This window comes from Adelges cooleyi, unplaced genomic scaffold, assembly GCF_023614345.1.
Source record: "Adelges cooleyi isolate 19-005CV unplaced genomic scaffold, UGA_ACOO_1.1 ACOO_flye_CR_arks_rails_tigmint_CR_PRNA_651, whole genome shotgun sequence".
NCBI lineage: Eukaryota > Metazoa > Arthropoda > Insecta > Hemiptera > Adelgidae > Adelges > Adelges cooleyi.
In genome coordinates this window covers 14,081,446-14,095,352 of record NW_026096352.1, presented here as the reverse complement: position 1 = coordinate 14,095,352, position 13,907 = coordinate 14,081,446, and the positions used below count along the sequence as shown (strand labels likewise).

Genomic DNA, 13,907 nt, shown 5'->3' with positions numbered 1-13,907 from the left:
AACCATTCCCACAGAACGAACAGTTTTAGATTCTGAATATACATTTAATGAAACATTTCAACTAATAATGGAATCACTTAATAATATGTTAGCATTACGATAAAAACGTATCTCAAATAATAATTTAAGTATTTTTGTATGCACTAATATATATATTATCGACGCAAGATTCAATAAAAAACAAATAATTTGAAAATTGTACAGTTTCATTATCTAAAACATAATTATTATAAGCTGTTTTGAATTTAATTGCTATTTTTTCAAAATGTCTTAATATACGTTGTTTTTTGTTTTGTAGTTACATACAAAATACTCGTTTAATGTTTGAGTCATAATATTACTCTAAAATAGCATAATGTATAAGGTTTTGATACAAAATTATCTGTTACAACCTCGTAAGCTAAGCTATCAGTAACTGAATAGACTAAATTAAAATTTTTATCGTACTTTGAAATCATAAAATTATAATGGAAATGGTAATTAATTACTTTAGATAATTATGTCTGAAATATCAAACCCCACATAAATCGGTTTATTGAGTTAATTAAATTTTTTTTAACATTTTAATGGCAATTAAATGAAAAACTTAAACCAATAATTGAACCCCTTAATATGTTAATTAATAAAAAAAAAAAATAGTAAGACAATGATATAGAAGTATATATTTTGAAAAAAAATTGAGGAAATAAATATACCTAAAACACAATTTATAAAGCAGTTAAAGAATATGTAAAATCCTTTTGGATAACTATGCATGTGGACGCCACTTCTAGTGGAGTGTATCCTGAGCAGGGGAAACGGTGTATTGCAATTGGAAGGCGACACTTGTAGTCTCGCAAATTGATGCTCTGTGACAGGAATTGAACCGTTAACAGTACACGTAATCGCCAGCACAATGACTACTGCGCTACACCAGCCTCAATCGCAACTGTTTGTTAGACCTGTGCGATTCCGTCTTTGACAGGTTTCATGGTAGTTCTTAAAAGAAAATGATGTCTTATGCGGAGTCGAGCTCTGGAAAACAGTAAACAGAAATAACGTGGATGACTTAAGTAATTATTTCGAGCATTAGCTCCATACGCACTATTCAATTTTGTCAAAGATGTGCTCCACATTTTGCACGTCCTCAGTGTTGACGCAGAGTGGTCCAGTGTTTGTTCACCGAGCTGTATCAGTAGTTTAGGTACTATGATTATTGTTACGTATAACATATTATAATTCTACGCTGTAATCAATTCCTGAATCGATATTGTCATAAGAGTTCATTTTAACCAGTATCGCTTTGGATCGTTAGCAATCGTGAGTATGTGTGTAGCATAGTTGCACGACTCGTATACCTGCACAAAGAAAGAAATTGTATAAATTAATTTATAACCGTACCATATATTTCATATACAGTTAATTGTATTTAGTCATAAAAAATTAATACAGTTTAACTATACAAAATGATTGCAACGCGAGTTATTCAATATTAATGAAAAAAGATACCCCAAAAAAATATAACAATAAAAGAAAGTATCTTGTTTATGGTGTATTATAGTTTACAATTTTATTTTTATTTTTTCTACCTCTATAAGTCGGTTTGCCAACTTTTGTTTTAACAAGAAAGAAACGGTTAGCGACAGATTCCAACCATGGATAGTGCGTAGAAGAACTGCCGCGTTAATCCTCTTGGCTAAAACCAGTAAAATTAATATTAACGGTATAGTACCCTGTGTTATTAATCTATTAATCAAATTTGAGTTAAAAAGTCATGTAGTTTTAACACCAAAATTTAGGTGTGGAGTCTGTATAAATACTTTTTTACCCAGGCATTACTTTTCATCTTGCACTTTACAATAAGTGGATAATAATTTTTTGTTATCTATTTCGTTTACTTTAAAGTCGATTTACTCCATAATTACAACTCGTTGACAAAATATGGATGTTATTATTATTTTTACTTTAGACTAGTTTGAAAGCAAAGTCTCATTGAATTCGTAAAGAATTGATATGGCTTTCCATAACTTGTAGATAATTAAGGTATTGTAAATTATTATTCCGTTTAATGCATACCGCTTTGTAGGTACACAAAGTTCCGTTGCTTGTTCAAGACAAAAGTTATTATGATTTCAGCAAATTATTTTTCTGTTTTTTTTATCTCTGTGGAAGTCGTGACATCGGTAGTAGAGGGCTGTGACTATCGACGACTTGTTCTTTGTTTTTCAATAATACATTATTACTAGTCAGTTGATGAAACTTAAATTTAAACATTTTTAAAACCAATTATTTACTGTTGGGTATTTAAATTTTAATATAATTTATTCTGAAACGGGAAACCGAACCGCAGTACAAAACTTACTCATGTGAGTCATGTACATTGTACAATACTTCTGTGATAAGCCACGTACCTGATAACGATACGCACTGGTAGCGTGCGGTAACGTTCACGACAGCTTTGTGGTATGTGGTAACTGGTATTATCACATTCATTAATAAATATTAAATTCAGCGACTTTTAAAAGCAATTGCTGCCGATTGCTGTACCACAGATCAGATAACTTAAGATTATTGGCCATGTTGAACGAAGGAAGGAAAATTAAATAATAGAAGATAGGTAAGAGATATAGGAACTGTAAAGCACGAACTTAAGTTTAAAAATATACAGGTAGATGTAAAGTAAAAAGTATTTGGGAAGATGTAAAAAAAAACCCAATAGATCAAACCTGGGCATTAATTTAAAAAAAACGAATAAATAAAAATCCAAATAAATTCAAATTTATTTTTATCTAAACAGCATATATCCAAATAATAATTTTAAATAAATTTGTAATTGAACGAATTTAATTAACAAAGACATAAGTTAAACGATTTTCAATTTTAACTCCCACATAATTTTTTTTAAGTTAAAAATTTGAATTAAAACATTATTTGAAACAGTCAATAAAAATATATTCAAATAAAACATTATCTAAAACGGCAAATAAATATGAAGTTAAAATAAAAATGTATTTAATAAGAAAAATACAAAATTATTTAAAATAAAGAAAACTAGTCGATGCGCTAAATATTGTATTTCAAAAATCTCATTACTCATTACTTTTAAATTATTGTCATAAAAATGCCCAGATTTGGTAAAGTGAACAACAAAATGACAAAAAGCCAATAAAGCTTTAACGTAAATGAATAAATTTAATAAAAAAAAAGTTCAATTTATTTTAATTTATTAATATTATATCAGTACAAACAGCAGCTGTAGATTCGCGCTAATCACTTAAAATTTATGTCGGCGTAAAAACCTCTACAAAAAAGATAATCGCTAGACCTTAAAAATAAAATATTATTATTACACACATAGTTATAGAAATGCACGTGTATCCACATAGATATGCTTTAGATGTTTGTAGACATCTAAAAAAAAAGTTAATAATATACAATAAAATACAATACACTGGTAGTGGTAGTGATGGTCATTATAATATCACGTTTGATTGATTCGGCCATGATCAATTGTTAAGAGAGAGAAAAAAGAATTATATATAATAATAAATCACAATTTTTAAATCATAATTCAAACACAGCCGCTGTTATAATTATGACTCAATGATGTTGAATAATTACCGATCAGTAAGTACGCGATACATAGTATATCCGAGTATTGGCGGTACAAACTATCTTATTTCTTGTTTCGTATTATAAATTATAACTAAATACTATATTATCAATTAACGTACCAGCCGGCAATACATATACTATAGTTATGTTAAACGACAAGAATAAAGCGTGTTCACACGGCCTTACATTATTAAGTATAAGATAAATCACGTTTTATTACACCTATATTATGTATATATATAAATAATTCACATTTAGGAAACAAAAATGTCAGATACACATATATAGTATGATAAGTTAATAAAATTATATCATATATATATATATAAAAAAAATAAAATTGGTCATTGCCGCCGTGTAAAATCTTTAATAATTGACTTTAAATCGACAATGGTCAGTGATCATGACAGTAATTATTATTATTGATAAGATAACAAAATATAAAAAGAAAGGCGTGTTAACCATTTTACAATACATTTAATTACCGTAAGGTCGACGTGACCGATTAAAAAATTTAGCGGGAGAAGAATTTGTTTTATTTAGTGTAATCGGAGAGAGAGGCAAATCTGAGGGTAATGGCTAATAATTTTTTTTTTCTTTCAAAAATTACATTATATAATATAGTTTTAATTTTTTTTATAAAAGCATGTCATTTATAATAATAATAATAAAAAAAATTGTAATAATAAAACATTTTTTCTAACTATAATAGTGTAAAAACAATAGGCAGTTATTTAGACTATTCATATTTTTTTATAAAGCGTTAAAAATACAAGATATAATAATATGGGATTAGACTATACGAGTTGAAGTAGAATATGACGAGAATAGTCGCTTGTTTCTAATTTAAAACCTCATCATCGGTTACAAATAATAATAAATCTCTCTCGATACCTCATTATCTAGACAACAATAATTATTATGTTATAAAATACAATTAATATATAAATTACAATAAAATCATTTTTGCATGCAGCAGCCAGTGGTACGAGTATAGGCCACTACTGTTCTACGGTTACGACGAGATAACATAATAATATTCAGATTTCCGCAATATTAACAGAGTACAAAATGAATGGGAAAAAAACACATCTTAAAATATAGTTGAGACAAACATAACGTAATATGATGCCGACTTAGAGAGATCCTAAAATCGGTAAATACCTATTATATATATAGATATATATAATACTTATAATAATGATGATAATATTAATAATAATTCACAAAGTCAAGTAAACCTACCTATCTATCTATGTACAAATCTAAAAAAAAAAAAAAACATTTATGAATACCTTCTATCATCATCAGGAATATTACAACCATATGGGGAGGGGTAGGAGGTTCGAACGAAAATATACAACGATATTTAAGAATAAAAGTTGTGTCTCGTGTAGATCGTCAGACGTCAAGTCTACATTATGCACGTCGATGTGGTGATTTGTGGAAGCTTGCCCGTTGATATCTGAGAGTTCCTGGAATGCATGGGCAACGACGTTAATGTTTGATGGTGTAAATTGGACTCGGATAGTTTGACACGCAAACTGGTCGGGGTGCTCTCCTGCGAGTAATGGTGTTGCTGGTGCTGGTGTTCGGTGGCTGGCGGACGGGGCAGTCTACGGCGCAACCAGCCGTGTCGCAGGGCCATAGCCGGCGTGATCCGGCGGTCTGGGTCCCATTCCAGGCACTGAGAGATAAAATCCACAAACAGCGGGTCGTCGCAGCCTTTCAGAGCTTTGGACAAGTATTTCGAATCTGGCGGTCCCCGGGGCTTTCCTTTGCGCGATACGCTACCCTTGAGCACAGTCGTGCCATCCGGTAGCGTTGTCTGTGTACAGTACCGTGGGTACCCTCGCGAGCTTATGAAGTAGCTGGCGCGCTTGGACGCGTCCAACAGCTTCTTCGGTGGCATGCCCAGCAGTTCAATGATGCACGCCAGCTGGTCGGTTTCATCTTCACCCGGGAACAACGGGAACCCGGTCAGCAACTCAACGAGAATACAGCCCAGACTCCACATGTCGATGGGCAATCCATACTTAGCTCCCAGGATCACCTCAGGTGCCCGATAGAAACGGCTCTGGATGTACGTGTACACCCGTTGGTTTTCAAAACAGCTCGAACCGAAATCGATCACCTGTGGAGTACCGTACAATATTAATAAATGTGTTCATTATTGCAATGAGTATTTACCAAAAATATATCAACAATATAATTTTAGAAAAAAATAATGCAAACTACCTTATTAGGCACCACAGCTTGTGGTAATAGTAATACTATTCAAAACAATTTTGAACAGAGAGAGTGAGAGGTATACGTATATAATGGTAATCAAAAAAAATTATTGAGTCCTGAGGTAATCTAGGGAGGCCTAAATTGACTGTTATAAAAAAAGTTAGGTCTACAAATTTTTATGAGAATTGTTTGTTATGTTATGTCCAATCTAGATTTACCTTCGGTCTAATTTTCAGACCTAAATCCTTAAAACTTTGCTTGAAATAGTGAAATATAGAAAAAAATGTATACTTATTTGATTTGTCAATGATTGTCGGCATTATTATGTTTAAAGAATATTCCATGCAAATTTGGAAATAGACATTTTTAAAAAAGGTTTGGCGTATTGTAATTTTTAGTTTAACAATATGTACATTTTTTTGGCGTTTTTTCTCGATTTTAAAGGGAAAAAGGCCAACTTTTAAAATTTTCGGCCCAATAAAGTACTTTTCAGGTACGGTTTCTGATCTACAGAGTTCCTACATGAAGAAATCTATTCAGCGGTTTAAAAAATATCATAGATCTAGACACAAAAATAAAAATATATCATTGTAAAAACAATATCTCTCAGGCTCTACATCGAAGCTAAAATCAACTGATTAACTTTATATGTGATATTGAATAATGTACAAATAATTTGTGTGTTACCTTTAGGTGATCAAAATTGTTAGATATTTATACTTCACCAATTACAATGAAAATACTCATAAATTTTGACATTTTTTTTATTGTTCTGCTGTAATTTGGAATAATGAAACAAAAACTATCCTACAATTGTCTAGTAAGAAAATTATAATGGAGGCATAGCGCTAGGGTACACATATCGGGTGTTTTTTTTTTTAAACTTTACAGGAATCACATTTAAAAATAAGTAATTTATTCCACAAACTCATACACATGGGTACTAGCTGTATAAATTTGAATTTTTGATTACCAATATTGTAGTTTGAATGTATGTTTTGTTTGCAGAGTGGACCTATAGGACAATATAACTGCTAAAATACAAGCAAACAAATTATTTAGATTAATTTTAAGCATGTAATCTATTTTTAGATTAATTTATATTACCAGTGAGAAAATTTTACTTTTAGATTATAATTTTGAATACATATGTTTTCTCCATCATCGCGAAAATAGGTTTTAATTTACCATCGAGCTTACTTTAAAAAAATGTTTATCTTTTCTTTGATCTAATTTTTCTTATAATTATAAATATAAAATTGTTAAAAATCTGTATCAAATTTTTAAATTTTAAATTAAATTTTGAATTTGTTTTTGGCGTTTCAAAATTAAAAGTTGAAAGCTAAAACAATGCAGGTCGTCTATTAACTAATCTGACCTTGTTTATTTGCATAAAAGGCTATCTATCAATACACATTTATGCCATCAATTAAGGCTATACTATTTTACTAATCGACACAGTTAATATTGTAATAACATAGCTATGTTTACTATCGTATTATTATAATTACAAACAACAATTGTATTTATTTGACATATAACTTGATCGTTTCAATTGATTATTTTAACACGTTTATTTTTAATACTTCATTTTATCTGTTTAAGTAAATTTGCAAAGGCACAACGACTAGGGACTATGGATTTTATGTGATGCCAATAACTTAATAATTATACATAATATGTTTACCACACAAACATCAACACAAGTCCAAAGTCGTAACCATAACTACACAAAACAAACAAAGTAAAGTCAGTTTTTGAGTGAAATCTACGTGTCATCTGTTTCAAAGGTGCCAAGTTGGTACCAATATAGTATAAGGTTTTATCGTTGAATAGATCTCTACTTTCATTCCATAATAGTCCCATTATTTGATTTGTGGTTTGTGTAGGAATCTATAAATTTATCAAATGCGTATGAATGCATGTTGTGAATGTAACTGTTTTTATAAAACGAACGATTGCTATGATTATTTTAAACTACTGGATTCTGGTAAAAATATCATTAAAAAAGATATACTAGTTTACCCTTAAATAAATTGCTATTATTAAAATCTCGTCCTCAATAAATATTGTGAAATGTCGCCTATACTTTAACCATTGATTAATATTATATGCATAAACAAGCGTGTATGTTAGGCAATCAATTTTATTTGAAAACTAATACCTAATTACTATATAAATTTTACAATACTCATAGCGCCTGTTTTTGACAAATCTAATTATAATAATTTTTGATAATGATAGTACATTGTTAATATTTTATTCGATTTTTAAAGTTTAATCCTCGTACGAGGATGTCAGTAACAAAAGGGTTTATTTGTTAATTAATTTATAATCATTTAAAGATTATATCATGATTGATTTATAAAATTATTTCATATTGACGATAGTGGTGAGTAAATGTGTAAAAAATACTACTTGGGAAGTACTTAAAGAGTAATTTTAAATTAGGTACTTAATTATCTATATATTTTTAAATTAATCTAGGGCTTTTAAATTTATGGTCAAATTTATAATAATTTTCAATTATACCAATTATATGGATAGTTTTCTTATTATTATTATCTCAAACTAAGTTATTGACATTTTAGTGAATAAGAACTTATATTTTATTAAAACCTATTAAAAATTAATAAATTTAATAAGATTAGTTAAACTCTCATAGCAAGTTAATATATTATATTACAAATCATGTTTACCTTGATTCCACTACGGCCGTGTTGTTTCAACAGAACATTTTCTGGTTTCATATCACAGTGAATAATTTTGTTACGGTACAAAGCGTCGAGACATATCAACAGTGAATGGCTAAATTTTCGCACTAGTTGCAGACTAAATCCTTGGTACTTATTCTTTTTGATCAGTTCGTACAGGTTGATAGATAGCAGTTCGAATGTGATACACATGTGTTTTCTGAACGTGAAGCTGTCGAACATGTGTATAATGTTCATCAAGTTATTGACGTCTTGCTTGCGCAAGTGTTCGAGTATTCGGATCTCCTCCTGTGCTTGTCGGTAAAAACGTTTTTCGTTTCTAACAATTTTGAGCGCCACATATTCGTTGAGCTTGTGGTCATACGCCTTCACCACCTGGCCAAAACTGCCCTTGCCAATCACCTTGAGCAACTCGTATCGGTAGCCCACGTGGTCATGCTGGACGAACACATAGCCACCTTGATCGTTGTCATAGATTGAATGCGGACCGTTGACGGGGCCGGTTTTTTTCTCGGCTTCAATGCCGAAAAAGTAAATCTCAGGAAAACTGTAGATTTCCATTTTTTCAAATTTGCTTAGGCTGCCACTGTACTTGCTACACACATAGTCGGGCGTGAACCCTTTCTTTTTCGGTTTGTTCATCAGCCGAGGGCTCTTCTTGATGACGCTCTGCACGAGCGCTGCAGAGTCGTCCTTGTTGCCGTTGACAAGGTTGGGGGGTGGCAGTGTTGGCTGTAGGCAAGCGGTCGTTTTGCCGATGGAGTTATTGTGCACGTCTTTGACACCACCGGCATTTTTGTCCACCATATACAGTAAATCTACACAACCGTTGTTGGGTTTCGACATTTTGTCGGCAAAAACCTCGAGCGAACCGCCGTTACCGCACATGACGTGCTGTTTGGAGCTCATACCGTTCTTTTTGACCGTCGATTTGCTGCCGCTGGTCTTTTCGAGCATCTGCGAATAATTGAGCAACGACGGCAGATGATCGTCCGACTGCGACACACACGAATCGTTGGACGTGCTCGACGTGCCGTTGCTGCCGCCGTTGGACAACAGGATGTGTGGCGGCCGATTCCGGGACAACGGCATCTCCTTGATGGTGGCCGTCGCTACGGGGTTGATGGTGGTCACCGTAATACTCATAGCTGCAGCGGTCGGTCGGCCGTGTACGAAACCAACCCAGACGCCAAATCGCACATCAGACACCGCACACTACTCACGCGGAAGATTCGCCAATGTAAGATTCGCCCGTCGCGATCATGATCGATGGCCGCGATAAACGATGGTCACTCGGTGTGAAAACACCCAGATCCGTATCGGTACACAAAATGGGATTCTAGAAAATATTATTATTAAATAATTATTATTGCACTCGAACTCGGGACTTCACAAACGACGGCGGCGACAACGGTGATACATTCGTGTGTGATGTACGACGACGACGAACCACGACCACGATAACGACGACGGCGACCGATAACAGTAGTAGTCGGGTGGTAATGAAAGAAAGAAAAATAAATAGGTATCACGGTCGGTGTAGAACGGTTGATATTATTGTGTATAATATGTAAATAACGGTAGGCGTAGAAGACGACCGACGAGACGATTACTACTAAAAATGCAACGTACTAAATCGAGAAAAGTGGAAAAACTCAAGTTAAAACTACTTGTACGGAAATCATTGTTGTCACTAATCTACACTGTACGTGTGGTGTAGCGAGCGGCGGCGACGAACACGACAAGGAAGAAAAATAGGTAGTGTTAACAATAATTATTATTATATTTCTCCTCCTCGGTGCAATACACTCGGTCGTCGGCCGTCGTGGAGGTGGTAGTGAACCCGACCGACGGTCGCACAGTGAGGCCGACGTGCCCGTAACTACCGTGCGGGCTGGCCGTGCACGGTAATTGTGTTTATTGTTACAGGCCGATATTGAGGCGGCCGCGGCAGCAGCTGTCCCTCGGGCCCACCCGGCCGGTACGGTATTACCGTGCGCCGTACAATAAATAATAATATTACACACGCTATACACTACAGCTATGCGCGCTCTACGCTATTTTACCGTAGATGTGTATATAGTCGGTTTTTACTATATTATTTTTATTATAATAATAATAATAGGCATATACGACAATAGTAATGCTGCGTAAACGGGTACGGGCGGCGCGATAATAAAAGCCAACGGTGATATCGAACTCCGCCGCCGCCGTCTTACTTATAGTTGTGCTGTTGTACGCAGACTGACGAAGGCGACCACATGGGTGGGGGTCGAGGGGAGGCTATAGCCTGTAGGTCGTCGTCACCATCGCCGCTGCCGCGCACATACGCGGTACGACGTACTCGCACCAGACAAAGACCCGTTCCCATTCTACGGCCGCCGCACCACTAGGGGCGGTGACTTGGCCGCTCGGACGGCTGCGGGAAGGGCGAGTGCCGAGGACCGAGCGTGTGTAGTGTGTACCATCCGTGCCGTGGAAGGGTGGTGGTGCGGTTGCCGCTGGTAACCCAATTATTATCGCTATATTGCGGATAGGCCGCCATGTGATAATATTGTCATTCACCTGTACGCCATTGTACCTACTGTATTATTATAATAATAATGTTTTTATACGTTTCGTACGAAAATAATAGCGAAATATCGAGGTGTGTGTACCTCGCTTGTATTTGTATAGGTGTCTACGGCTACGAGCGGTCGTTTCCCTCGGTGGTGTTGCCCGGCCGCGACAGCCGATAATTCCGGGCGGTAGAGGGGAGCGGGCCCGGATATCCGGCCGACGCGACGGCGATCGCGGCCGAGGTTTTTCTCGTCTCCTCTCCGTGCAGTATCTACTATGGTTTAATATAATCTCCTATAATATTTATATAATAATTTATAGGCTATATATATTTTTACTCCTACGGGGCTATAATAGCCAATATTCGTCCAAGGCGACCGCGTCACCGTCAGGCGACAGCTGCCGAGTCGGTCGACTGGAAAAAAAATCAAAAAATTAACAAATAAATGATGCATGACAAAAATAAAACTAGAATTAAAAAAAAAAATCAAGTTCTAGCACGGAGCACACGCTGTGTTAAACGCGCCAACGGCCCAAGCCGATCCGGAAGAGGGGGACCCCCGATGTCTAATGGATTAATGAAGTGAACCTGGTGGGGGGGGGGGGGGGCTGAAGGAGTTTTGAGTGGTCTAAATTAAAATGTTGACTGAGACATTTTGTAGTTGGCCAATCAATAGATGGGGAACCGTCTACTTAAGTTTCCCGTCTACTTCATCTTACATACCCTCCCCCCCCCAAAAAAAAGAACTTATCGAAACGATCTTTATAACAAGAGGTAATAGGAAAAAAATTACCAGATATGAAATCACCTAGTAGCCATGGGTGAAAAATAACCAGAAATAATTTCAGTTTGCTTTTTAAACAATGATTTGATTTTACCGGACCAATCACAGGCCACTACTAAGAGATGTTCTTGAAAACAAAAAGGAACCGCAAAATATCTATTCATTCATTAAATCTATGTGCTACATAGTAAGTACATTATACATAGTAAAATGTTTACAGGGGTGTCTAATAAATCGTGGCCAACATTTTTGACCTATACATAATTTGAATTTTCATGTTCAGCTGAAAGAGCTTATTTGAAATTGACACGTAGTATATCTTTAGATTATTATTCTCAAAATAAGACATTTTACGTTTTAATCTTACTACAAAACAGTTGGCGTATTTTAAGTGCAGAAAGATTTTTTTATTAACCCTACTAAACTTAGCGGACTTTGACTGGCCATGCCTATTAAGTTCTTAATCTGAATTTATATTCATTAACCAATGCCTTTTTTTTTTTTAATCTCTTGGTATTTTGAAATTGAATATTACCCGTTACTAATATTGTTTAAACGCTAGTAGCGCACCACAGTTTTTCATATGACGTGTATAACAATAAAGTATTAACAAAATATGTAATGTAGTACTTACAGTACTACTTTGTCAGTTATATAGTTTTAATGCGATATTTGTATTGACAAAAACTGGGTAGTTCGCCTCGCATTATTGTTATAGCAACTATTATTGTCGACCGTATTTAGACGCGACCGGTCGACAGACATCTACAATTATTATTGTCTGTATTTGCTCGGTTCACGGTAGTAAACAGTGTGCATAATCAGATAATCACGTTTATAGCTAAGCCAACGGACAATGGAAAATAAATAGTGTAAGACAAACGCTAAGACGCAGATGGAGATGGAACAAAAAAATAAAATAAGAAACAAACAGATTAGCCGATAATGTCTCGATTGATACTAGCAAATTAATATTTATGTTAAACGAATAACAACAGCCGCTAAACATGATTTGCATTCAATTCATAAAATTGTGCCTTAATTCTTCAATGAGGTATGAGGGTATTAAATAAATGCGTCTATGAAATTGAAAACATATTATGCTGGTATGCATCCAGACTAGACCGATAATGCGCTAAATAGGATGTAAATTCAGAATTCTTTTGTAGCGTATACAACCCAACTATGGTAATAGTTTTATAGGGTGGACAATGATTATTACATTTTTATTAGGTACTCTAGTAATAAATAATAATATCTAAACTCTAAAGAAAAACTAGAGAAATCACATTATCGTTTCTACGTTTTATTCGACATAATAATAAAATGAACACAATATTGATCAATCAAGAATTAAAAAATATGTATTTATTTACTATTTATTATTATACAATATGGAACAACTATGTCCAATTGATACAATATTGTAACTTTTATTTATAAATAATCATGGGGTGTAATCACATTGCCCACAAACAACAATAGATTATCTTAAATCGCATATGAATAATTAATACGTTCACGAATCTCACAGAACGTCATTTTAAAAATTGAGATCTAAATCTAAATCATTGGCGATATTAAACCAATATTATTTTTAATAATGCAATTTTTTGAATATGGCAAAATATTATTTCGTACAGCTTTTACAAAAAACGTGCAATTTTTAAAAATGTGACTTTATAAGTTATTTGTATTTTACTTTACTTTAAAGGCAACTAGATAAACATAGTAATAGACTAATACAAATACTATTGAACACATATACTTGGGTATTCAAAAGCTAAAGGTAACATATAGTTTATACCATTTTTTCCTCAAATGATAATCAGCTGTGTTAGAACCATTAGAACGTAGTCTACATGTTACTTTGTAGAAATAGTTTTGTTCCATTAAAATGATTTTCAATTTGATAATCCCACCACTGATTATATTAATTGCAGTTTGTGAAGTTTCACTGTGTCCAACCGAGGACAAACAACAGTTTGCCAATACACTGGATACGCTTCTGAAATTTTCAGGA

The 13,907-nt window shown here is 33.9% G+C and overlaps 1 protein-coding gene and 1 long non-coding RNA gene across 2 annotated transcripts; both read right to left on the bottom strand.

The window, feature by feature from the left end:
- Positions 1-242: 242 nt before the first annotated feature.
- Positions 243-2,344, bottom strand: LOC126844612 (uncharacterized). The gene is made up of 3 exons (XR_007686614.1): positions 2,056-2,344; positions 1,085-1,337; positions 243-1,014 (listed from the first exon to the last, which is right to left on the bottom strand). It is a non-coding gene; the product is annotated as an uncharacterized LOC126844612 (long non-coding RNA).
- An 842-nt stretch (positions 2,345-3,186) lies between these two features.
- LOC126844654 (dual specificity tyrosine-phosphorylation-regulated kinase 2-like) lies at positions 3,187-10,345 on the bottom strand. The gene is made up of 2 exons (XM_050582996.1): positions 8,526-10,345; positions 3,187-5,728 (listed from the first exon to the last, which is right to left on the bottom strand). Exons 1-2 carry the CDS (start codon positions 9,684-9,686, stop codon positions 5,009-5,011), a joined length of 1,881 nt encoding a protein of 626 aa, XP_050438953.1. The 5' UTR covers positions 9,687-10,345; the 3' UTR covers positions 3,187-5,008.
- Between the last annotated feature and the right edge of the window lie 3,562 nt (positions 10,346-13,907).